Source organism: Xiphias gladius, chromosome 11 (genome assembly GCF_016859285.1).
Source record: "Xiphias gladius isolate SHS-SW01 ecotype Sanya breed wild chromosome 11, ASM1685928v1, whole genome shotgun sequence".
Taxonomy (NCBI): Eukaryota; Metazoa; Chordata; class Actinopteri; order Istiophoriformes; family Xiphiidae; genus Xiphias; species Xiphias gladius.
The window spans coordinates 26018980-26045471 of NC_053410.1; the positions used below are offsets into that span (position 1 = coordinate 26018980).

Sequence of the window (26492 nt, forward strand, 5' to 3'; positions counted from 1 at the left end):
TCTTGTTGGGGAACTTCAAATGGCTTCATCTTTCCTCTGTTTTGAGGGAGCAGGAATCATCTTCAGGCAGGGCCTTGTCACCCTTTTTTAATTGTAAGGTGCCATTTGTGACTGCCGCAGTCCCAGCTCTAGCAAGGGACCGTGTACTGAAACTTCCATTGGAACTCAAAGCCATGTTTGGACCAGATGCAGCTAAGTTATTGCAACAGGTGCAGGAAAGTCAGTGTTGTGCATCACAGGTTTCAGATAGACTTTTTTTACATAAAAAATTGGTTGGTCTGTGGTCTCGGAAGATCAAAGTCGTTTTCAGAAGTCTCTGCTCTTGGAGCACACTCAAAATTTTGACCTGTACCTGAACAACAAAAACATGAAGCTCCAGCCTTCCCAGATAACATTCTCAGACATGTTTTCTGGATTCTAGGAGGGAGACCCCTGTACTGACTCCGACAAGGCAGCAGGACTTGGGTCAATGGGGCCCTTCCTTTGCCTTGGATAGTCCCTCTCTCCCTCCTACACAAATGCGATTTGTCCAAAGGGCATGTGTCCACAAGGGCACACCAGACCATGGTAGTGGTTCACAGAGCCCTTCATTGGTGGAAGAATTCAGCCAATATAGCAAAGGGGAGTACTCTAGGACCAGTGGTTTATCACTAACTGGTCTTCACAGAAGCATTCTCTGTAGGGTGGAGTGCTGTCCATGATGGCTGTGGGGTCAGCAGACTTGAGGTTCTACCATCTGAATGTTGCAGTCAGTCCCACAACACAGTTGTTTTATGGGTAAACCATAGGGCGTGGCTGGGTAAACTGGTGTGTCTAAAAGAAGCATCCATATAGCCTGAACAAAGGGGATTATTCCCCATATATATGGATTATCTAACAGAGTGGAGAGATAGTCACTTCAATCAGAGAAAAAAAGGTTACATTGTAACCAGACAGTCAGTCATCAAAAACCATCATGAGCATGCAACTAAACAGAATGATTAAGTGGCTAACTTTGAATTACTTTGCTGTGACTCTTCCTCTAAAGTGGATCCAAACCATGGCAGGAAAATCCCACCAGTTGTCCTCACTTATTTTTTTTTTTTACTCATACTGTAAATTCAAAATTCAAGACACCAATCAGTGAGAACTGTTGCTAAATTGTGTGTCCAGGTCCCATCAGTCCACAGCGTTGAGGAAAAAAGACATTCATTCACATCAACACCATACAGTATGCTCTCTATCAGTCATATTGCACCATCTCTTTTTGTATTTTAACTGTTGTTTCTGATGTAGCCAGACAGCAGTTCAGTCACAGTTACAGTATGTGGAAAAGTGCCCTTTATTAGTTTTATGTAGTGCCTTTAGTGTCAGTTAAACCAAATTACAACAGACATTTTTCCTTCTTACCTTGAGTGGTATCGAGCTACACATACTGTAATGTCTTGGTTGTCTCCAATGATGTTTTGAGATATCTGTCTCTGCTCCAGTTCCAGTAAAATAGAGATGAGTACGTTTTTTATTTTTTGTTCTCGAATCTCTGAAAAATTCCAAAATCTAAATTCTAAAAAAATACATTTGAAAAACTCAGCTGCAGCTTATAAACCAAAAGTCTATGCCCTTCCATTGTAATGGAGTGGCAGCACCCTTTACCTATTCAGGTATCTCAAAACCTTGGCACGTAAACAGAAACTATCTGCAAGGCCAGGCAACATGGGAGTAAAATGAGAAAATAATAGTTTTGTAATTAGGTTGAAACGATCCTTTAACAAAAACTAACAATCAGGTCTAGAAAACACACAAAACAGTTGCAGTAAGGAAGGGTTCACAAGAAGAGCACATGAAGGTGTCTAACATGTGGAGAAGACAGTTTAGCACAGCTGATACAGCTTAGCTTTGAGTCACCATCAGGGACACTAAACTCTGTTAGGAACCACTGTGGAGACTGACCACTGGCAAAATAAATCAAGCATCTGTTATTGTTCAGTCTGTTTGCCAATGTGAATGTTCCTCTGGAAGGGCTGAGAGGGGAGTGAGGCTCATCCCAGTGCTGATGTTACACTTCGAAAAGCTCAAAAGGTTCTGTTTTATTCGAGCTCTACCAGCAGGTCTCCCTCTCCCACTGTTTCCCCTGGCTTACAGTGGACACTCTTAACCTGGAAGGCAGGAGGACATACACATACATACATACAATCTATGAACCATATGCCATTAGTTACTGACGATATAAGTAGTGTCACTGTAATGTTGTTACCTTTGCTTGCTTGGAAGCAGTCAAACTGTTCTGCATCTTCATGGCTTCAATCACACAGATCTCCTGACCTTCTGCAACCTACAACCACACACACACATACAACCAGAGGATGTAAAAACGATGGCTTAGTGGCATTAGAGTTCACTCAATAAAGTTTGCAGCTTGTCTCCCAGTATAGGGAAAAATAACTGAAAAAAGGGGAGGGAGCAAGAGAAGAGCAGTCAGCATTTCAGTTCATTCCAAACGTGTTTGTCAGGGTTGAGGTCAGTTCTTTCACAGTGAACTGGGAAAAGCATTTCTTTATGGACCTGGCTTTGTGCATGGAGGCATTGTCATGTTCAATCAGGAAAGGGACAAGCCCAAACTCTTGACACAATGATGGAAACACACCATTGTCTTAAATATCACTGTATGATGAGGCATCAAGAAATCCTTTCATTGGAACAAAGGGGCATAGACCAAACAATGACCAAAAGTATGTGAAAGTATGTGGATGAAGGTTACAGTATGGCTATATAGTAATATACACCAATGAGACGGCTTTTATTTTTACGCCATTTTTTTGTAATGTTAAGGAGTAGTCTGCAACTAGGCATAACCCTTTGTTAATTCTCCCGGGTAACTTTCAAATAAGTGACTAGAAATAAACTATAAAATTCTGGGGTCTACCCACATCTGGAAACACTGTTTTTTATTGTGTAAATATATTTTCCCAAGTGTTAAATGTAATGGATAATTGGTTAGTAATGATTACTGGCTTCTGATTAACATGTCATTCATCTATTACTCACACACCTCAGCTAGTGAAGTAAGAATTGCTGTAGGTCTTGTCTGTAGTTAGAGTGGCATGAAAAGTGTGGGTACCCCTGATCAAAATTTCTGTTACTCTGAATAGTTAAGTGAGTAAAAGGTGACCTGATTTCCAAAAGGCATAAAGTTAAAGATGTAAGGTTTCTTTCATATTTTAAGCAAGAATCCTTTTTTTTTTTAAATCTTTGAGCACCCTGCATGGTCAGTACTTAGTAACATCTCCTTTGGCAAGTATCACAGCTTGTAAACGCTTTTTGTAGCCAGCTAAAAGTCTTTCAATTCTTGCCTGGGGGCCAAGATAAAAAGAGAGGTCCTCTTTTTATCTTCAGCTTTTTTTACAGACTGTGTGATGTTTGCTCCCAGAATTTGCTTTTATTTCATTGAGTCCATTATTCCCACTTCAGTGAAATGTTCCCCATGCTACTGGCTGCAACATAAGCCCAAAGTGTGATCGACCCAACCCCGTGCTTGTCAGTTAGAGAGGTGTTCTTTTCATGAAATTCTGCACCCTTTTTTTCCTCCAAACATAACCTTGCTCATTGTGGTCAAAAAGTCCTATTTCAAAAGTCCACGGGATGTGTTTCCAAAATATATCAGCCTTGTTTAGATGTTCCTTTCCAAACTTCTGACACGGAATTTTGTGGTGAGGACACAGGAAAGCTTTTCTTCTAATGACTCTTTCATGAAAGTCATATTTGTGCCGGTGTCGCTACACAGCGGAAAAGTGCACCACCACACCAGAGTCTGCTAAATCCTCCTGAAGGTCTTTTGCAATCAAATGGTTTATTTGCCTTTCTAGCAATACCACGAGCAGTTCTCCCTGAAAGTTTTCTTGGTCTTCTAGAGCTCAACTTGACCTCCACTGTTCCTGTTAACTGCGATTTTATGAGAAAATGGCTACCTGAAAAACACTTTGCTATCTTCTTATAGCTTTCTGCTTTGTGCGCATCAATTTTTTTTAATTTTCAGAGTGCTAGGCAGCTGCTTAGAGGAGCCCATGGCTGCTGATTGTTGGGACAAAGTTTGAGGAGTCAGATTATTTATAACGCTTTGAAATTTGCATAACCTGGCCTTTCCTAACGATGACTGGCAACAAGTCAAAACCCTGACCAGCAAATTAATGTCTGAGACCTTGGTAAGTTATCTGAGAGCTCAAATCTCTTAGGGTGCCCAAACCTTTGTATGGTGCTCCTTACCTTTTGTTCACTGTAAACTTGTACAAAACAAAAGTAATACACTAATCCTGCTTAAAAAAAACAAAAAACAAAACTATGTTTCACCTTTAACTTTATGCCCTTAGGAGATCAGTTTGTCTTCTACTTACTTAATTATTCACAGTTACAGACATTTTGATCAGAGATGCCCAAATTTTTTCATGCCACTGTATGTTGTAAACCTCTACATTTTGGCAAGTGTTACCGTATCTCCAGGCTTGACAGACACAGTCACCATTGTGCCTGGCATCGGTGAACGCAGGATGCTGCTGGTGTCTTCTGGAACTTTCTCTGGCATGTAGGTGTTCAACTCTGTAGCTAACTTCGACAGAACATGAACCTGAAACTACATTAAAATACATAGGGTTTTGTACTGCACCATGATTAAGAGGATATCTGAAAATAAAGAGCATAGTCACACTTTAAAGGGGGGGGGCTACACTTTTACACAGTAATGTCTGTTTACAGGTCTTGGGAAGTACTACTGCATATGTGAAAAGAGTTGTATAAAGCCTTTTGTGTCATCAGAGGGACCTGTGTGAATTTTGATAAATGTGCTCATGTGATGTCGCTTGAGTAAGTATCGACTGGGGCTGAAGACTACAAGTTTGAAAATGAAAAAAAAAAAAAATCTGGGGTTGTGGAGTTAGAAAGAAGTAAAGTTTGCTTGAGGCTAGTTGAGGCTTGGGCTTGAGGCTAGGACAGTTTCTTTAGTAGAGGATTTATTTTAAAATTCAGTTCTAATATAAAATTACAAAGCCGAACCTCTTGAAGGATTTGAACACTAGTATTTAGAAGAAATATTTTAAAGTCAGACTTTTAAGATCAGTTTTGAAATTTGGTAATTTATGGAATGACCTATTTAAAAAATAAGCAAACTTATCTTAATATAGTAATAGTGATAGCTGTTGGTAAGGTATGTATGCCAACATTCTTTTAATCACTGTAGAATGTTTCAATGGACTTCAAGATCCAATGATGTACTTTGATGCCACTGGCTAAGGTAAAAATTGCCACAATGTTTCTTCTTTGTGAAGGAGTGCGAGAGCAGGCTAAAATTCAGCCTGCTTAGACAACATGAGGACTAGAGAAGGTAACCTGTGTGATGATGTGTATGTGATTATGTTATATTACAATTTTGTGGAGACATGCTACCATACCGATGTGCCCAAGTACTGCAGGACAATCTTTCCTGAAGCATCTCTGGACAGACACTAAAACAAAAGACAAAATAGCATCCGCACTACATCTGTAGTCATTACAACTGACCTTTGAGTGGTTAGTGTGAGGTAAACAAAGATATGATATAATTTAACAACCTGAACCTGTGTGTGTGTGTGTGTGTGCATGTTACCTGTAGCATCCTGTGTTGGCCATTGATGATGAGTGGCAGCAGTGGGGAGGCCAGGTTCCACTGTCCACTGACTTCCACCTTTCCTCCATCCACGTGTACCTAAAAACACAGATTATTCTGTTCTTAAGTGTCCTGATGGCTGCAGTGTCTTAGACTCATTACCAAGAGAATGGGACATCCTATTGAAAGTCTACAAAGGGATTATAGTTGCATTATTCCGTACTCACTTATCTGTATTTTATCTTCTGAAATATGAGCTTGGGTTTTAGTTAACTGTTCATATAAATGGATTAACATTACAGCTTTAATGTTTCCTCTCTTATCTTTTCAGTAGAGCAGGTCCTAATGATTCAGGGTCACTCTGTTTTCAAGCGTAGATATTGATATATTTAATTTGTTCATGGGAGGCACATTAAATACTCACAGTATAAACATTTCCTGATTTGGTAACCTCCGCAGAATGGTGTCCCTCCCCCAGCTTCACACACAGCTCCCAGTGGCTACATTCCACAGGGGTGGAAGGCACCCTGCAACACACAGAGCTCTTTTTATGTCAATACCGGCCAAAGCATCAGAGCTTCTATTTCTGGAGTAACATCCAGTTGAACAACACCTATAGCTGGCTCTACAGTTGGCATTCTAGGGATGACATTTTACAGATCCAAATTGGTCTTTTAAACCATGTCACCTTAATGTTACCCAACTACATTACCACGTTTCTAGTTGGTGCTTAACAATTTTGCTAGTAAGCAAAATCCTTACAAAATGCTCCACCATCCCCATCAGAACTGCAGGAAAAATGTTTATTATCTTGAAAGGCATCAGACAGATCTCAGACATCTCCCTCTCACCAACTTCTTCTGCTTCTGATTCAGCTGGCTCAACTGATTGGGGTCAACTGCTGCCAACAGAGGTCAGGTCTACACTGCAGCCATTCACTCACACTCAAGAATGAAAATTAGAGTGTGCAAATGTAAAAATGTATTTAGGCACAGCAGTGCAAGTGACTCTGGGTTCTAACACCTCGACTGACAAGATACACAGATTTGCTAAGTTCCCACACTAACAAATCTGTTACAGAATCTTTTATCTGTCCATTTTCTCATTAGCAAACAGCAGTGCAATAAACATTCAGGGAGCAGCTTCTCGCTTTTAGTTGGTGCTTATTGTGGCTTTTGTCGATAGGTGGCAGGTGACATCAGCCTTAAATTTGGCAGTTTTCAGGTTTGTGTATTCTCCATAGTGGGTAGACAGAGTGATATGTCTTCAAAAAAACAATTGATATCTTCTGCTACTATGAATTTTTATTTTACTATGTATACCTGGCATCTGTGGCGAAATTAGTTTTATTTTATCTGATCTCATTTTCAAGTTGTACCTACGGGTAAACATTAATTAGGCTTACACTCAAAACAGGCTGTCCTCTTCTCCTACAGATTTCTGCTGAATCTTGAGAATCGTCAAAAGCTGAACTCTAATCCTAAATAAATTCAATAAGGATTTTGAATAGATTCAGATTTGATAAGCATATTCAAAACTGAAATCAGTTTCAATACTGGATTCCAATTGGATAAAATGCTATTAAACCCCTACCTTAATTGCAATGCCTCACAAAAATTAGCAGTCTATATTAATGAAGCACAAAGCATTCCTGACCTCTGTTAGTTCCTACATCTATATTTAAAAATTTTTTAGTCATCTTATTTAAATCAACTTGCTCCTACACCTTGTGCACATAGTATGTTTAATGTTAAAAAAAAAAAAGAGATGCACAAACAATTGCCCCTAAAAATAAAGGTAGGCGTAGAGCCCTGCAACAGTACTACACACTAGAGTTGGGTCCGGTTCGGTGTAAGAGCTTAAACCGGTTTGATTCTATGCAAACCAGGTTAACCGCCATTAGTAATTATGACTGGAATGGAACCACTAGTGTCTGACGAGCCATGTGCAATTTACTGCCTAGCCGAGGCCAGCAACAACTAGGAGATCAAACTTCAGTAGAGGGAGGGGGGAAGATGTACAAGGCGCACGTTGTGTCTCTTTACTAGAAAGTTCATGTGTTTTTTGGGGTGACAACAAGAGGAGATGGTAGACTTGGTGTCAAAGAAAACTAGGCCGAAGTCTTATTTTATTCATTATTTTGATGTTTATAGGATGAAAAGTTAAGTCGAATGGCTGTTTTGAGAAATAAAAACATTATGTGCCACTCAGTTGTCCTGCTGACCTTGGTGACGCCTCAAGCTTTTTTTCTTCCTCTTATTTAGTGTTTAATATTGGTTTGAAAATCAGCTTAGAGGTGCCTTACCGCTACCTCTGCTTAGTCAAGTGCAACACCTAGTGGTAAAATTCTGTATACCGGTCTGGTACGGTGTTTGGCTTAATATTAAACAAGTTTGAACATTTTTACACCAGCCCAACTCTATCAGACACTATGCAAAAACTGGTCAGCCAAATAAGCTCAACGACAGTGGGCTTTTTTTAAACTTCATTTTAGTTTCAACTATGTCAATATCATAAAAAGTCTTGATTGCTAGTGGTGAGGCTCTTCGAATGCACTGCATTTTTCAGAAAATGATTAAATGATGGTACGGTCGGTGTGTAGCAAACCTGACCCCTGTGGTCCCCAAGACATCAACCTTGCTGGCATCCTCACCTCAGGTTGCCCAGAACCATCTGTGAACGGAGCTGGGCAGTGATGTAAAGCGCTGCTGCTGAGGCCAGCAGCTCCCTGCGTCTGTCCACCTCCAGCTGGTGACCCTTGAAGCCATCTGGATAAACCTCCGGCAGGAAGCTGGTGCTGATATCACCAGAGATAAAGCGAGGGTGGGTGATGATTTCCCTCAGGAGGGGAATGTTGTGGGTCACACCTCGGGGGAAGATGCAAAAACTTAATTTCAAAAAGAAAAATACTTATGTCTATTTAAAAATGACTATGTCTTAGCTAATGTTCACTGTAAAAATCTGTTAGTGTACCTCTGATAACATAGTTATCCAGAGCATCCTCCATCCTGGCAAGGGCTTCAGCTCGCGTAGATCCATAGGTAACCAACTACAAATAAATACCACATAAAATAATTGCAGAACCATAACCCCTTGTGGAACAGTGGAATTTAGTAATCTACTTTCTTGTTGCGACCAAAACTATTTAATACATCGCTGACCTTAGAGATCATGGGATCATAGTAGATGCTGATGTCACTGCCCTCCTGGATGCCACTATCTACACGGACCTGACAGAGGAACGGACAAGAAAATGTTCATTTTTGTCACCCACGGAGACTTGAGTGGATTGTGTGCGAGGAGAACGTAATTAGAAAAAAAGAGAGAAACCAGGTAACATTCCAAACTACAGGATTGAAAGCTCTTCTCTGCTGCAGTTTTAATTTGTTAGTAAACTGATCTTGCCTAATGAAGGTTTAAGACTCATGTCTTTATCTCCCTCACATACACTTACATTACTGAGGTTGAGCGGCTCTTGATATTCAGACAACCGTCCAATAGAGGGAAGACCAAAAGACTTGTAAGGATCCTAACAGAACAGAGAAACAGATGGAGAAATGGAAAACACTGAAAATTCAGGATTCACTCACAACAGTAGCATAAGAAGAATGTTACATCAACAAAGGTTTAGATGTTTAAAATTGAAATACTAAAGTTAAAATACTTTAATTTTTTCCTTCTTAGCTGTCATTGCATGCTATACTGACGGTAGCAATATACTGTATACATTTTATTTTCTTTCACTGTCTTGCAGGTGACAATGATAAATCAATATCATTGTGTATTCAATTCACAGTGATTTATCAGAGCAGCGACATGTGTAGCAACTGGAAAAAAAAAGTCTTCTGAGTTCTTACAAGTTAGGAAAGACACATCACAGTCAGGAGGGGATGTATGAAGAAAATCTCCACCTCCACTAATCAATTTCCTGAAACATGTTGTTTGGAGGGATACAACTGCATTTTTTGCTGATTAGCATTTGTCTTTAACTCGAGACATACAATGATACGTCATATTAATGAACTTTGTTCTCCACAATGGTGGTAACAACCTAGGAAAATATGAATACATCTAAATAGCTGGCTGGATATGAACAGTTTGCCGTCTATGTCATGTTCTTTTAGCTTACTATGTTTGTAACAGCAGAATCTTAAAAGGTAACTGGTAATCTGTAATCTTATGTACTTAATTTTATCTAGACTTTCCACGAACACTGCAGGCGAACACTTCCACGGGCTTCCAGCAGTTTCTATGGTAAATCCATTTTCAGCTGCTGTTTTTTCTTTCCTGCTTATTGCTCACTCTTTGGTTCTACTGAGAGAAAACCTGATCCATGTCACTCCATAAAGTCCTTACCTTCAAAGTGAGCTCTTAAAATGTAGTAACTACATTTAACACATTGGTACGTGTTTTACAAACACGGCCGTACAGAGATTTCTGTTGCAAATGCACCTTATTACAACACTGAGCATCATACACACACATATATAAACACACAAACACAAACAAACCTCAGCATAGACGCGACTCTCAATGGCCCAGCCATTTATTGGGATATCTTGCTGTTTGTGCTGCAGTTGGTAACCACTGGCAACCCTTATCATCTGCTCCACCAGGTCCAGGCCAGTAATGCACTCCGTAATTGGATGTTCCACCTGGGGTCAAAGGTTAATAAGAGAAGATTCAGGTTTCTGCAAGCAAACTAGTAGTATGCTTGCTGAGTGTGAAATTCAAGGAACCCTTTCTGGTCTTTTCCAGGTATTTCAGCTGCATCTTAGGTCTTCATCAGCAGATGGAGTTTGTTCAGTTGTCACAGAGATGAGACAACTGAACAAGAGTCACAGAGTTAAAAATTTCTTAGTCCAACTCCATGCACTGATGCAAGACTGTGAAATGTGGTTGAAAGCTCTGGAAAAAGCTTGTAAGTACACCTTGAGTTAATAGTTTTTTTTTCCTGTCTCAGCTTCAGCGCACTGCTCCAAAAAAAAAAAAAAATCTTAAAAAAACCAACAACAAAAAAAAAAACACTTTATATAACACATCAACTAACCTGCTTTCATTTATGTTTAGTGTGAGATATGCTTCATGGCAGACAGCTGTCACTCTTCTTGCTCTTAGATTTTTAAATGTCGATCGTTCAAGTGGACACCACTGCACTCTCAGACTAAGCTGGCACTCCACACAAGAAGAGGTTACTGGTTCAGCTCTTCTAAATAGACCTCTATTTTATCTGACCTCACTTCCCACTAGGAGATGTGGAGCTCATTAACTTAGCTCTGCAGACTTCAGTAAATACAAACTCTAGTTTCAGATGCTCCAGCTACGTGGAACCATTAACAACAGATACTACAGCTTGTTATTCTGCTGATTTCTGGTGGTTTCATCATCAGCAAGATTAATCTAAACTGTTAATGCTCTTCCCGTTAAATATACTGTACTGCTACCTTAGTGTTTTCATGCATCCTAAATATTTTGTAGATTTCTTTGCCTCTTTTGTTGTTTATGCGATTTTCCTTTTTTGTGGATTTCTTCCATTGTACAAATGGAAACAAATGAAAAGGGCTCTCTTGTTCCTCAGTGGGTGTTTCCAAGTGAAAAAGGCAAAAGAAATAAGCAATTAAAAACTCAATGTAAACCCGACTGTCAGAACTGTGTCTATGCCCACATAAAGACACATCCACACACACACACACACACACACACACACACACACACACACACACACACACACACACACACACACACACACACACACACACACACACACAGCCCTATACTGACCTGTAGTCGTGTGTTCATCTCCAGGAAGTAGAAGTTCTTCTTAGAATCAACCAGGAACTCCACGGTGCCAGCAGAGGAGTACTGCACAGCCTTGGCCAGCTGCACTGCCTGCTCACCCATTGCCCGCCGGGTCACTGGGTCCAGGAAAGTGCTAGAGAGGACACAACACTACACACTCAGACTCACCTCAGTGTAGCAAATGGAGTCTAATAGATACAAATTCTACAGCTTTAGATTTAAAAAAAACAACAATCCTAATTGTTTATTTCAAATACACTAAAAATTCACAAAATCGTGAACCCCTATCTCTTTAGTGCTGATTAATGTACAAGTGGCCGGGCTGCTAAGATATACGCGGTACACTCACTGAGTACTTTATTAAGAACACACCTGCTTATTCATGCAATTATCCAATCAGCCAATCAAGTGGCAGCAGTGCGATGCATAAACTCATGCAGATACAGGTCAAGAGCTTCGGCTAATATTCACATCAAACATCAGAATGGGGAAAAATGTGAGCTAAGTGACTCTGACCGTGGCATGATTGCTGGTTCCAGACAGGATGGATTGAGTATTTCTGAAACTGCTGATCTCCTGGGATTTTCACAGTCTCTAGAGTTTAGTCAGAATGACGCCAAAAAACAAAAAATCTTCTAATGGCTACTTCCAGCAAGATAATGCACCATGTCACAATGCAAAAGTCATCTCAAACTGGTTTCATGAACATGACAGTGAGTTTAGTGGCCACCCCAGTCACCAAATCTGAAACCAATGGAACGCCTTTGAGACGTTGTAGAATGGGAGATTGGAAGCATGAATGATTGCAGCTGACAAATCTGCAGAAATTATTTGATGCAATAATGTCAACATGAACCAAAATCTCAAAGGCATATTTCCATACCTCGAAGCACTGAGGCTGGTTTGAGAGCAAAGGAAGGCCCTACCCAGTAATAGTTTGATGTTCCTAATAAAAAGCTCAGTGAGTGTAGATGTAGAAGAGTTATTGACATAAATGACATAACACAGGTGAAAAATCACTCTTTCATAGCATCAGATTATAATTATACTTATAATAAATTCACGATAATTCAGTTTCAGCATTGAAAACACAAACTTATTATTAATAATACACTTTTTCAAAACCAATCCTCACATACTGAGGAATGCTGGTGAGTCACCTGAGTCGGTTAATTAAGGATTTTTAGTTATTTCCTATTGTCTACATTGTACTCTCTATAAAAGACAGAAGTAATTCAATTAGGCATTACAAACCAGCAACACACATTTTTATAAATCAGTTTTAATGACTCAGCCATATATTGGACAATGTAAAAAGAGTGAAAGCTTATGAATTGAAATCCAAGTAAAAAGATACCAATTCAGCTCTAAATGATTTCCGACGTGAGTTGGCTTTATCAAACCTCTTCCAGATAATGTGCTCTTTGCAGCTTTAAGCTCACTGGGTTCTCTGACCCATACACGGACTAGTGGAAAAATGACACAAACTTTGATGCAGGTAAATTTATAGCCTCAGACATATACCTTTAACAACATTATCTAATCGATTATTTTCAAATGTCAAAGTGAAAAACATACAAGTATGGTAAAGGGTATTGAGATTTATGCTGATGAAATCATGTTTCCAACCATATTAACAATGAAACTCAGCAGACGATCCAATATTAGACTATTGCAGTCTTACTGAATCAAGAGCGCAGATCATCATACATTAATCTAAAAATGAGGCAATACTACAACATAATAGGTGTTTGCAATGTTGGCTAAGCTGTTCAAGTAAAGGAAAGTACAATAGTTAACATTAAATTTAGTGGAAATGTCCAGTATGGCTTTAACTCTGGTGTAACTACACTGCTGAAGAACATGAGCGCTGCTGGTCATAGCTTTTTACTAGGCAGAACTGTACAGAAGAGGTGACATATTGAACCTTCAAAGCAAGGTCATATCTACTATCCACCTTTACCTCCACTGGAAATTTTCACCTTATTAAAGTTATTTTCAGTTGCCCATTGCTGCTGTAACTGCAGTCTTTACTACAAATTCCAGACCCTCTTCTGTTAAAGCAAGTTGATTACAATGGTCCATATTGATTTAAAACAAAAGAACTACCATGAGCTGAAAGACTCACTAACCTTGGAGCCTCTTCCACCACCTTCTGGTTCCGCCTCTGGATGGAGCACTCCCTCTCATTCAGCCACAGAGCATTACCATGTTTATCAGCCAGCACCTTTAAGAAACACAAAGTGTTCTTATTGACATTCATGTCAATCAAGTTTAATTATTAAAACTAGATGTCCTGGACACACTCTAGAACATACATTACACCTATTTTTACTGGAATTCTGTCATTGGAAATAAAAACTAAGGCCTAGAACATTGAAAATACTGGTAATTATATTCATATCCACATAAAAACATCAGCACTATACATACATTGGGGGTCCACAAGCCTGAGATGACTTTCCCCATTCACTTATATATAAACACACATCAGCCACCACATTAAAACCAGTTACCTGTTGTGGCAGAATGGTGTATATACATAGATATAACCTAAGTTCTATGTAGAGTTAGGTCCATAAGTATTTGGACAGTGACACAATTTTTGTAATTTTACCTCACTACACCACCACAATGGATCTGAAACAAAGCCATTGATTGAAGTGTAGACTTTCAGCTTTAATTCAAGGGGTTTCCCAAAAATATTGTATTAACTATTTAGGAACTGCGGCCATTTTTATATATAGTTCCTCATTTTCAGAGGCTCAAAAGTAATGGGACAATAGACAGTTGATCAGTTTCATGTGCAGGTGGGGCCCATTCCCTTGTTATTTCATGACAAACTGAGCAGATAAAAGGTGTGGAGTTGATTCCAAGTGTTGACTTTGCATTTGGTAGCTGTTCATGGGAACTCTCAATATGCAGTCCAAAGAGGTGTCTATGCAAATGAAGGTGGCCATCAATAGGCTGAAAAACCAAAACAAACCTATTAGACAGATAGCAGAAATGTTAGGAGTTGCCAAATCAAAAATCTGGTACATTCTTAAAAAGGAGAAATGTACTGGCGAGCTCAGCAAATCCAAAAGGCCTGGAAGACAAAAGACAACTAAAGTGGATGATCACAGAATTCTTTCCTTGGTAAAGAAAAAACCCTTCACAACATCTAGCCAGATCAAGAACACTCTTGAGAAGGTAGGCATATCCTTGTCAAAGTCTACAATAAAGACACGCCTTCATTAATGCAAATACAGATGGTTTACCACAAGGTGCAAACCACTGGTAACACTCAAGCACAGAAAGGCCAGGTTAGACTTTGCCAGAAAACATCTAAAAAAGCCTGCCCTGTTCTGGAACAAGATTCTTCTTTGTATTTGTATTTCTGATTTTTTTGTAGAAATAATTAATGATTAATTACTGAGCATTCAAATGGCAGATGCCAGGTCAAGAAAACTGCTAAATATTTGTAAAACTGGTACATTCTGAGCCCCCTCTCACACTATGTGTGCAAATTGTCAACATTATATGACATCAGACCTCTGTGTGCATGCATCTTATACCTGTATCTCTATGTGTCTGGGGTTGTCTATGTACTTCTCAATAAGCAGCCTGTCGTCTCCAAAGCTCGATTCTGCCTCCTGGGATGAAAACCGGAAACCTTCCCTGTAACGGTATGGACACACACAAACAAACACACACACACAAATAAAAGATGCAGCAGTTATACACACACACACACACACACACACACACACACACACACACACACACACACCTATCGATACAGTTATTTTCTTTTCAGTACACCACAACAAATTTGAAACGAAGCCATTACAGATGTTATTGAAGTGTATACTTTCGGCTTTAATTGAAGCCAGATTGGGGGGAAAAAAAAAAAAAAAAAAAAGGCATTAACTGTTTAAGTTTTACGACCATTTGTATACATAGTCCCTCACTTTCAGAGGCTAAAAAGTAATTGGACAAATCAACATAATTATTAACAAAAGAGTATTTTTAATACTTAGATGAAAATCCTCTGTAGTCAATGACTGCCTGACGTCTAGAACCCATGGACATCACCAAATGCTGAGTTTCCTCCCTTGAGATGCTTTGCCAGGCCTTTATTGCAGCAACCTTTGGTTGGCTACCTTTGTTCGGCTTCTTGTTTATCAGTCTTTCTGCTCACAGTTTTTGTCTTCAGTAAGAGAAAAGCATGCTCAGTGGGGTTGAGGTCAGGTGACTGACTTGACCATCGAAGAATATTCTATTTCTTTGCCTTGAGAAGCTCTTGGGTTGCTTTCGCAGTATGTTTTGGGTCATTATCCATCTGTACTGTGAAGCACCGTCCTATCAGTTTTGCAAAATTTGACTGAATGTGAGCAGACAGTATAGCTTTATAAACTTCAGAATCCATCCATACGTGCCCATGCCATAAAACTGCCTCCAGCATGTTTCACAGATGATGTGGTATGCTTTGGATCATGAACCATTCCTTTCCTCCTCTATATTCTTCTCTCCCTATCATTCTGGTACATTTAATCTTGGTTTCATCTGTCCAGAGAATTTTGTTCCAGAACTGGACAGGCTTTTTTTTTTTTTTTTTTTTTAGATGTTTTCTGGCAAAATTTAATCTGGTCTCTGTTCTTGAGTGTTACCAGTGGTTCGCACCTTGTGGTAAACCCTTCGTAATTACATTATTGAAGGTGTCTCTTAATTGTAGACTTTGACAAGGATTCGCCTACCTCCTTCAGAGTGTTCTTGACCTGGATAGATGTTGTTAAGGGGTTTTCTTCAAAAAGGAAAGAATTCTGTGATCATCCACTTTAGTGGTCTTCCAAGGTCTTCTAGACTTTTTGGTGTTGCTGAGCTTGCCAGTGCATTCATTCTCTTTAAGGATATCCTAAATTGTTGATTTGGCCACCCTAAAGTTTCTGCTACCTTGCTGATAAGTTTGTTTTGTTATTTCAGCCTATTGATGGCCACCTTCATTTGCATAGACACCTCTTTGGACCGCATATTGAGTGTCCCCATGAACAGCTACCAAATGCAAATTCAACCCTTGGAATCAACTACTGACCTTTTATCTGCTTAATTTGTGATGAAATAATGAGGTAACAGGCCACAGCTGGACATGAAACTGATCAATTGTCAATTGTCTAATTACTTTTTCTGAAAATGAGGGACAATGTATAAAAATGGCTGTAATTCCTAAACGGTTCATTCAGAATTTTTGGGAAACCCCTTGAATTAAATATGAAAGTCTGCATTTCAAACACAGCCATCAGGCTGTGTTTCAAAACCTGTGTGGTGGTGTACAGAGGCAAAATTATGAAAAACTGTGTCACTGTCCAAATACTGCACCTAACTGTACATTGAGGGTGCTATAGAACTAGGAATACAATACCTTGTCTCTTCATCATTCCAAGAAATCCTCATTCCTTTCCCTCCTCCTCCTGCAGATGCTTTGATCATCACTGGGTAGCCTAGCAACAACACAAAGATAAGGCAACACCATAACTGAAAAACATATTCTCTTAAAAGTGAATTTTTACCTTGGTTTAACCACACAAATCTGACCACAAGTACCACCAGAAATGAGATTTGACATTAACATCAGAGTAGTTTAATAGTCTACTAAACTATATTCAAAACTGCAATATACTAAAGTGTCAGAGAGGTGCACTACCTGCAAACAGAGCTGTGTGAAGACAGTTCACAGTTGCCATCAAAAGTCTACATACATAAGGGACATTCATACCATGACAATTTGGGGATTTTATTGATTTCTACAACTGTTCTTTTTCTGTGATAGAATGATTGGAAAATGTTTTTTGTGATGAAGAAGCAGAAAAACAAATAAATTTGGTTTCTTTGACACATTTTTTGTAGGTCTAGTAAAAATGTCAAAATCTGATATCTCAAATATACACATATCTTTGGGTACAGTAGGTTCTAAAATTTAACTTGAGATTCCCTCTTAGCTTTCTGATTATGATTCAATAGAGTTGGAAACGTCTCTCTGGGGTTGTTTGACTGCACACATTAAAATGAGCCACAAACATCACAATGGTAAAGTCCATAGAGCTCAGTACAGATCTGAGAAAGCGCGTATCAGAATTACACAAGACAAGAATGTCACCTGGGGCCAAAACAACTTCAGGTCACAAGAGCTAAAATCGGCACCTTAAAGCTTGACTCAAGTTTGTTCATGATCACATGCATAAACTAGGATTACTGCCTCACGGTGTGTATGCCTCTGCTAACCAGTTGCAGTTTACATCCATATATGTCCAAAATATACTGTATGTAGTGCAGACTTTTCAACCTGGCAGCACCGAAGATCTATCACTCACTCATATTCCAGGTGGGCACCCAAGACTAGTGTCACCAATTTCATCAATTTTCTACCAAATGGGAAATGTCGTCATAATCTTTCCTTCTGTTCCTGAGTTATAGCATTGAATAATGGCCAGAAAAGTGTTTTTGCAGAACATTATGATGACGGGCAAGGTGACCTTTGACCTTTTAGATATAAAACATCATCACTCCAATTTATTTCATTAGACATTTGTGTGAAATTTTGTAATCATTCGTGTATGAACTATTGAGTTATGGCTAAAAATGTATTACGTGGGGTCACAGGGACCTTAACGATAGACCACCAAAATCTAATCAGTTCATCCTTGATTTCAAGTGAACGTCTGTGCTAAATTTTAAGACATTCCTTCGAGGCATTCTTGAGATAAACCATTCACGAGAATGGGACAGACAGACATATGGATAACCCAAAAATATAATGCTATGGCTGTCGCCAGCACGGATGCATAATAAAAAACCTTGTTTTGTGATCAGCGGAAACAAAGTTATGTTTATTTGGCCTCAATAACAACATGCATCTTTGCAGATAAGAAGGTGAAGCATTCAACCCTAAGTACAGTACCCACAGTGAACCATGATGGCAATGTCATGCTCTGGGGCTGTTCTGCTACCACCAGTGCAACTGCTGCAACTGTGTTGCAACTCGTGCACTGCATTAAGTGGATGGATTTACGAAGAAGGAAGATTACCTCAGAATACCTCCGGACAACACCAAATATCAGCTAGAAATTTCAGTTAGAAAGTTAAATTTTGAATGCATGTGGGTGTTCCCATGGGACACATACATGAAAGTGGTTTTGGGATGGCTAAATCTAACTAAAATTAAGCTTTTGGAGAGGCCCTCCCGAAGTCCTAACCTCAAGCGCTATTGAAAACATGTGGCGTGCCTTGAAAAGACAAATCCATGCAGGAAATCCAACAAATTTGGTTGGACCAATCTAAATCAGAATTCTACTGGAAGCTTAATGGCTACCAAAAGCAGCTGATTGAGATGAAAAGAGCTAAGGGACAAGCACCTAAACTCTCAACAGTAGGGGATATGGGGTAGAACGAATGGGAGAACAATTCTGTCACACAAAGTAACATATTCTGTAGACTCTCAGTGTGTGGAGAAGTGACGACTTACCAATGTCCTTTGCGATCTTCACAGCTTCCTCAGCAGTCTGAGAGAAAAAGGTTATGGGTTAGGGTTAGGCTTTGAATTATACCTGCAGGTCCATTTCTATGTACTGCAACTATGAACATGTCTGAAGAACTGTCATGCTCTAAATCTCTTGTAGTTGGTGAATTGAACTTGGGAAAAGATGTGACTGGCTTACGAACATACTGTCAGTAAGACTTGTCTTAATGGTTTCAACTATGAAGCAGTTAATGTGTCTCGATAAAACTGTCATTGTGTAGTGTTGTTTGATAGGATCGCTTGGGTTGTAAGTGAAACAGAATACTGAAATCTCCACCTTGATTAATACAATGGTTAGATTTGAATAATGTATTTTTCAGGAAACTTGTCTAGTTTGGAACTGTCTCATTCACTGCACAAGAGACAGTCCCAGATGCTTCCTACCTACAGCTGCTTAATGAGGCAGCTGTGTGCTGCTCTATATCGGACGTGGTAAAGTTAACCAAATGGGCATTTGCCAACACAGCCAGTTAGTCCTCATCCTTAAATTCTTTTCTCTTGTAAAAAAAAAACACACACTAGAATTGCTGTTTCCACCAACCAAAGATTCAGTGTTTTTCCACTCTCCAGCCCTCAGCGGACAGTAATGAGCCCAATATGGTTTGGTGGACCAGAATGAGGCAAAGAATACACCGAAAACCTGTGTCTTTATCAGGAATGGAATTGGTTAATTAATCCACTTAAATGCAATAACACACATTTTTAGGATGACTGCTTGGTGATTCTTCTCAGATTTCTGTCTCAGAATCACAGATAAGTATGATGTGTTTGTCTGCAAGCTGATGGATCTCAGTGGTAAGTGAATATTATAGATACCAAACAATTGTGAAACTACAGGTCAAAGTCACTTGCATGTGATGACTGTTTTTGTAATGCTGCTGTTTCTGGTAAAAATGTTGTGGATCATGTGTGGGTTGAATGAAAAAAAAAAAAAACTGTTGTATTGTTGTACTCTATATGTAACAGTAAACAATCAGGCATACAGTACTTTTGGTATTGCTCACGGTGTTCATAAACAATAATGCTGATTTAAAAACTCTGATTAGAGAAGAACAGCTCATAAAGAACAACTGCCACTACCTGCCCCACCCCTTCCCAAATGCCATTGCTGTGGTGCATATGTTCTCCTTGAACACATGCAGTACTGTGTATGTGTGCCCATACCTTGACAACTCCATCAAATCCTGGAATAGTGTTGACCTTAGCAGCCTTAGCAATCAGCTTGCTCTCAATTTTATCTCCCATTGCCTGGATAGCATGGGTGTCTGGGCCAATGAATGTCACGCCCTCTGCTGCCTAGCAACAAAACAACAACAACACCATGAGATTTAGATTTACTATGTCAGACTTATAATAATACCACATAGAGAACAAAAAGCTGAATCCCACCCACTGCCTGGCAAGCTCCATTACACATAACACACAGTGTGTTTGCATTTAATATTTCTATGATCCACCTTCATAAAAAGATGAAACAAAATACTGGGATTTATTGTCCATGTTTTAGTAACTAATATCATAATGGCGAGTAAAACTTGAGCATGGTCATTTAAAGCAATAATTTAAAATTTTGGTAAATTGGCCTATTTGCTTTCAGGGAGTGAGATGTTGAGATGGAATGGAATGTTGAACTATGCCTTTAAACAAGGATGCATTAACTTTTATTTGAGCATTAAGTAAAAATCAAAGTATTGTTAAAATCTTATGGGAGGTGTAGTTTCATAAATGCTAACAAAATAATTTCAGTTATGTGTGACGAATAAGCTTTCAACGGCATCTCATGGCCAACCTTGAGTTGAGATTATTTTGCCACACACACTGAGCCCAAGGTCAAGGATAAACTTCCATACTCAACTGCTCTTAAGGTAGCAAGAAGTAGTAAGTGATCCCTTTCAAATTATCTGAATTATGTACAAAGATGTCTTAAAATATGTCAGACAAAAACATTGAGATTCCTATTCACAACAAGCATCTACTGATCACATCAGTACCTTGAAAAATACAATGCAAAAAAACGATCTCAGAAGATTTAGGATGAAGAATTGTTGACTTGCATAAAGCTGGAAAGGGATACAAAGTCATCTCAAAGAGTTGAGATATCCATCAGTCCACAGTTAGACAAACTGTCTATAATGGAGACGGTTTAGTTCTTTGGCTACTCTCCCTAGAAATGGGCACCCAGCTGAGATGACTCCAAAGGCACCATGCAGAATATTCAGTCAGGTAAAAAAGAAGCCTAGAGTGACAGCTAAAGACTTAAAGTAAATCACTGGAGCTGGTTAACATCTCTATTCATGACTCTACCGTATGAGAATCATTGAACAGGCATGGTGTCAGTAGCAGGACACCATGCTAAACAACAAGAATATGGCTGAGCTGAAGCAGTTCTGTAGAAAGAATGGTCCAAATTTCCTCCTGAACATTTTGCAGGTCTTATCCACAGCTACCAGAGCGCTTGTTTGAGGTTATTGCTGCCAAAGGAGGTTCGACCAGTGAAGAAATCCAAGAGTTCACTTTCTTTTTCCACCAGCACAGAGAATGGATGTGTTACATAAGACATGACAGATTAAAATTGTGTATTATTAGCATAAGCACATTGTGTTTGTCTATAAGTGTGACTTAGATGACTATCAGATCACATTTTATGACCAAATAATGATGAAAACTGGATAGGTCATTGAAAAGGGTTGACATAATTTCCTTGCTATCTTTGTGAAAATAAGTAGGTGCTAGTCAAATACCCATTATTACCCACAGTTAGCATGACAGCTTCAGTAAGTACACTTTAAGTGCGTTCAGTTCAGGGAACACTTGTCGAAAACTACTGTTTACATAGCAGATGGAGTCACCATGGATGTGTTTCATACTAGTATGGTTGAGCTATAGTATGTTACAATAACAGAATCTTGCCCCATTTACTTTCCACACAAAGTGTCCAAAAAGAGACCACAAAGTAATAACTGGTCATAAAAGTATTTATATGAGTAAAGTATTTCAGTATTCATGTTTTTTTTTTTTTCCATACTTTCACTTAACATTTGTTGATGATTCCTTGACATATTTATTCAAGTTAAAGAGACTAAAATACATCAAAATAGGTCAAAGACTGAACAAAGCAGTGACAACTGCATTTCTTTACTGAAAAAAACAAAAAAAACGGACAAACACAAATTCACACTGTAGCATTTGATTGTCATTAACTCATTTATGAACTCATGGCAGTGAAGTGAGAGTATATTGGTGTGTAGCTGATGCTATGTATTACTCACCAGTCGTTTTGCAAACTCTTTGTTTTCAGAGAGAAACCCATAGCCAGGATGAACCTTTAGAGAGGAAAATATTAAAACTTTATTTGTTGGGTTTCAAAGGCTCTCACACACAAGGCTATAGCTTTGAGATTATATAACTGTGGATGTATTCTAGAAATTAAAAGGTAGAGAAATATTTGGCACCACCAGCATCTCACTAGATGGATGGATGTTACCCTGACTGCAGAGAGATAGCAGTTTAAACGTGTATACTAACTTTGTATTAACTGAACCTCTTGACACAGCTCTGTGTATTGAGATGCAGGTAGATGATTCACTGTTTAGAGTAGCTACAATATACTGTAAATTGTCTTGATGAGCATGTGTATAAAGTACACAGAATGTTATTCATGCAATTTACAACAGTCACATGACATAATAAAAGCTATATAAATGCTTACAGCTTGTGCTCCAGTCGCTCTGATGGCATCCATGATGGCATCCATGTTCAGGTAGCTTTTACTGGTGGGGGCGGGGCCAACACATACTGCCTCATCAGCCATCTTTGTATGGACCTAGATACACACATACACCGGGAAATTAAGTCCAGTCACCTCAGCAGTACAAAGTGAGATACAGACTTGGCATACACTTGGAACACTGTTACCACCTATTCCAACTGTCTGTTTGTGTGTCCTGAACAGGGAATTTAAAAATTTCACCAGGATTACATTTACACGGTTTATACAATGGATTTCCAGTACCTCCACGGGTGATACTACACATTTAGTTTCAACATAAATTCTGGGATATGTATTAACGATGTACTTGATGCGTCTTTCAGTCACAAGAAATTTAGCAATAACCAAAAAAAAAACAAAACAAAACACTAAAATGTTCAGGATTAAGACAGAACAGCAATTCCGTCTGCATAGTACTAACTGAGGCTCCTACTGCATGCAGGAAAATCTGTTGCATATGCCATTTCGGCAAGTTGTTTCAGTGGTTCAGAGAATTGTTCTTGGACATTCAGTTCTTACATTTGATCTTCCTCACTCTATGCTCTACCTGTTGAACACTGCCCTAGTCTCTCATTTGGGGATGGAGGCCTGCATGCATGATACATAGATTTTGTTTGCAGGTTTCGCACTTTACTTTGTTCACACTTACCAGAAGAAGAACCACATGCAGTGAGAGGTTGATGCAGTGATGTTACTGTTATGTCAGCATATCAAGGATGGACTTAAGCTAAGTCAGCATGATAACAATAATGAGGTTTAGAAAATGTGTTTTTGTTTTGGGAAATACAATAGTTTTCAGTACATAAACACATAGGCTAAAATTCCCTGGGTCCCACTGGTAAGTTTTTTGGGAAAAAGGAGTAGCTGTTGGCAAGCATTTCCTTGGAAACATAGGGATCTATGGGATTCAATCCTAAATTTATGGATACTCACAGCACTGGAGTCTACATCACTGTGAACAGCTACAGTCTGGATGCCCATCTTCTTACACGTCTTGATCACCTGATGGGAAAACAAACAACATTGACACTGATGTCTCACTCTACGGTACTGGTTGCTATGTGTTATAGTGGAAATGTAGAATTAATTAAATAATGAAAAAAAGCATTAAGTTAAGTTTGTGGCCCAAATGATAATTTTGCAGACGTATTAAAAATCTGCTTTATGGGGTTTTCTTTTCAAGCTCCTTCATTTGGGGTGGTGTGAGGGCAAGTGTCAGTTAGAGTATGTCCTCTCGTGTTCAACAGTAATCCACCAACAGTTTCAGTTAGATTTCATTTACAGTTCATATCTGTGTGTGAACCACTCTTACTCTGCAAGCAATCTCTCCTCTGTTAGCGATGAGAATCTTATCAAAGGTCTGTGGAAGGAAACAAAAGACAGATTAGCACAGTTTTGTCATTGATACAACAAGGACTTTCTTTACTTCACCTATTTGTCAATGAGAAGATTAACAAACGACACTTTCTTTACCCTCTAACTCAATAAGCAAGGCAATTTGATTCAGAAATCACACTCCTTATCAGTTTCATACATAAATCAGATCTTGCCTCGCAATGATTGAATTTAGCAATTTTCTTCAGTGTCAACAGCTAATGGTTGAATTATTTAATGATTATGGACAAACAGGAGGGAAGAGAAAGAAAGGAGAGCTATGCATTACCTTTTCACTGGGATTGTAGACTGTGGAATATTGAGCCTTGCTGTGCACTGCACAACATCTGGACTGGAGTGAGGCATACTGCAAAACACATACAGATACATGGTATTAGGCTAATATATCGTTTCCTCTACATTCCTTAATTGTATTGCATTAGGGTTGCTGTAAGTGGTATGTGTAAGGGTTCAGTATACATTTAGATTTAATCAACTCCATTTTCTATTTTGCTTATCAATTGTTATTTTCATTTCTATGACACACTAAAATATGTTGCAAGGAAAACATCCTTTATATTCAGCAGGTTCAGACTGCCTTAAATGGTCATAAATGGCCTTTGTTTGATTCTATTCTGTTTTGGAAGATTTAATCACTAACATAAATCAATTGCACACTTTTCAAACTGTGTGTAACGTTACACAGCTAATTCATCAATTTAATGACTACAGACTACTGCTGCTGTATGATGCACTGTACAAGCAGGTGTGATGACTTGACTAGCAAATGTCATCTATTATTTTAAATCATTATACAGAAGCTTTAAAAAACTAGAACAGTGGTTTTGCATGTTTTGGCCCAGTTACTATAAATCGCTTAACCTCATAACTAATCATTTTACAAACCATCTTAGCAATTTGATGATATTCTGTCCATTCCAGGTATCCACTGTTTTGTAATGATTTCTGTCCAATACGTCTGATCAGTAAATCTATCAGCAGATCATTGGCACTTTCCTTACGTATGCATTTACATATGCCCATCACAGAGAGCATCAATTAGACAACATAAGCAGGTCTTATAATTAATTTCCATACTATACAGAACTAAATGGAAACAAATAGCTATTTGGACCAGCATGAAAAGTAAAACTCAACATATATGAAAGGGTTCTTCAGGATTTCTTTCCACTTGTTATAAGAGGTTGTCTGAGCAGGTAGAAAAAACTTTGATGCAAATACCAGTACTGAAGCTGCACTGCACACACCAGATCGGTTATGCAGCAGTGCTTGTTGGAGTGACAAAGAAAGACACATGGCACATGATGCAAAAGCCGCAAGGAAATTACCAACTGATATCATACCACTCTTAAACAAGAGTGAGCATGGTGACCCCTCCACATAATTAGTGACTCTTAGCCAGCCGTAAAGAGCCAGCACACACACCTTGACTGTTGTGCCTCCATGCGTATACCTGAACTGCCAGGCACCTGATACTGTCTACGCAGAAATTGAATAGGACTTTTTGTTCAAGGTGCTGCTCTGCAGTCATTCGGTGCTTCATGTGCAAAAATCTTGTTGACATGAAAATCGGAATTCGCTTCTGAAATTGATCTGGAGGTGGCGTGAAGACCAACGGGCCAAAGCCGTTTGGCCCTGTGTCAACATTTCCTAATTAAGTTTGTGTTGTTTGACCAAAGTACCGCCCTTACTTTACAATGGACATGCTGGTCAAGAGTCAACGACAGATGAGGTCACGAGTCGGAGAGAAATAAGTTTCAGGTTGTTTCGTGAATTAAAACCGACGCCTTGCACGTAATATTTGGTGCTGACCCTTTGGCCAGTAACACTTATATATTAAACAACGGCACCAACTTTTCATATCCCCGTTTGGTAGCAAGACTGTCAGTCTGAGATAACGTTTATAATACACTTGATTCATACTCTCTCTGACCGAAGAAACGCCATGCACCATTGTTTACTTATCAAGCTCTTAGCAACAACCTTTGCCACACCTCTAACAAGGTGCTCACTCACTCTTATCGTCTCATCAATAATCTTCAAGGACCGTCCCGCTAGTCGCTAGCAGACGGAACATCATCCAGTTAAATGTAATCACTGAGAATGTCCCTGTTGTGCTCCATACTTCTACCCCCACACACCCCAAGCTAGGATGTTACATTTGCTTTTCCCCGGACGAGCTGGCGCTTTTTCAAGGTCTGTGCTCGGCTCACCTTTACAGTGAACAGCAGCCTGGTCAGAGACGGAGAGAAACTCTGCGCAGCCATGTCGCCCAACTGTGACGGTAACCACCACGACGCAAGGACGTTTCGGATTTACAGCGTCCGGAGTGGTGGAGAGGGAGGCGTTAACGCCATTCTTCT

The 26492-nt window shown here is 39.2% G+C and overlaps 1 protein-coding gene across 1 annotated transcript; it reads right to left on the reverse strand.

Moving 5' to 3' along the window:
* Positions 1 to 1303: 1303 nt before the first annotated feature.
* On the reverse strand, positions 1304 to 26492 carry pcca (propionyl-CoA carboxylase subunit alpha). Its single transcript, XM_040139332.1, has 23 exons — positions 26343 to 26492; positions 24398 to 24475; positions 24047 to 24094; positions 23668 to 23736; positions 22675 to 22788; positions 22235 to 22288; positions 20130 to 20261; positions 18912 to 18948; positions 16812 to 16890; positions 14968 to 15070; positions 13543 to 13637; positions 11393 to 11543; positions 10123 to 10266; positions 9066 to 9140; positions 8773 to 8841; positions 8585 to 8660; positions 8265 to 8478; positions 6036 to 6138; positions 5612 to 5710; positions 5418 to 5471; positions 4463 to 4603; positions 2234 to 2311; positions 1304 to 2135 (listed from the first exon to the last, which is right to left on the reverse strand). Exons 1-23 carry the CDS (start codon positions 26394 to 26396, stop codon positions 2067 to 2069), a joined length of 2136 nt encoding a protein of 711 aa, XP_039995266.1. The 5' UTR covers positions 26397 to 26492; the 3' UTR covers positions 1304 to 2066.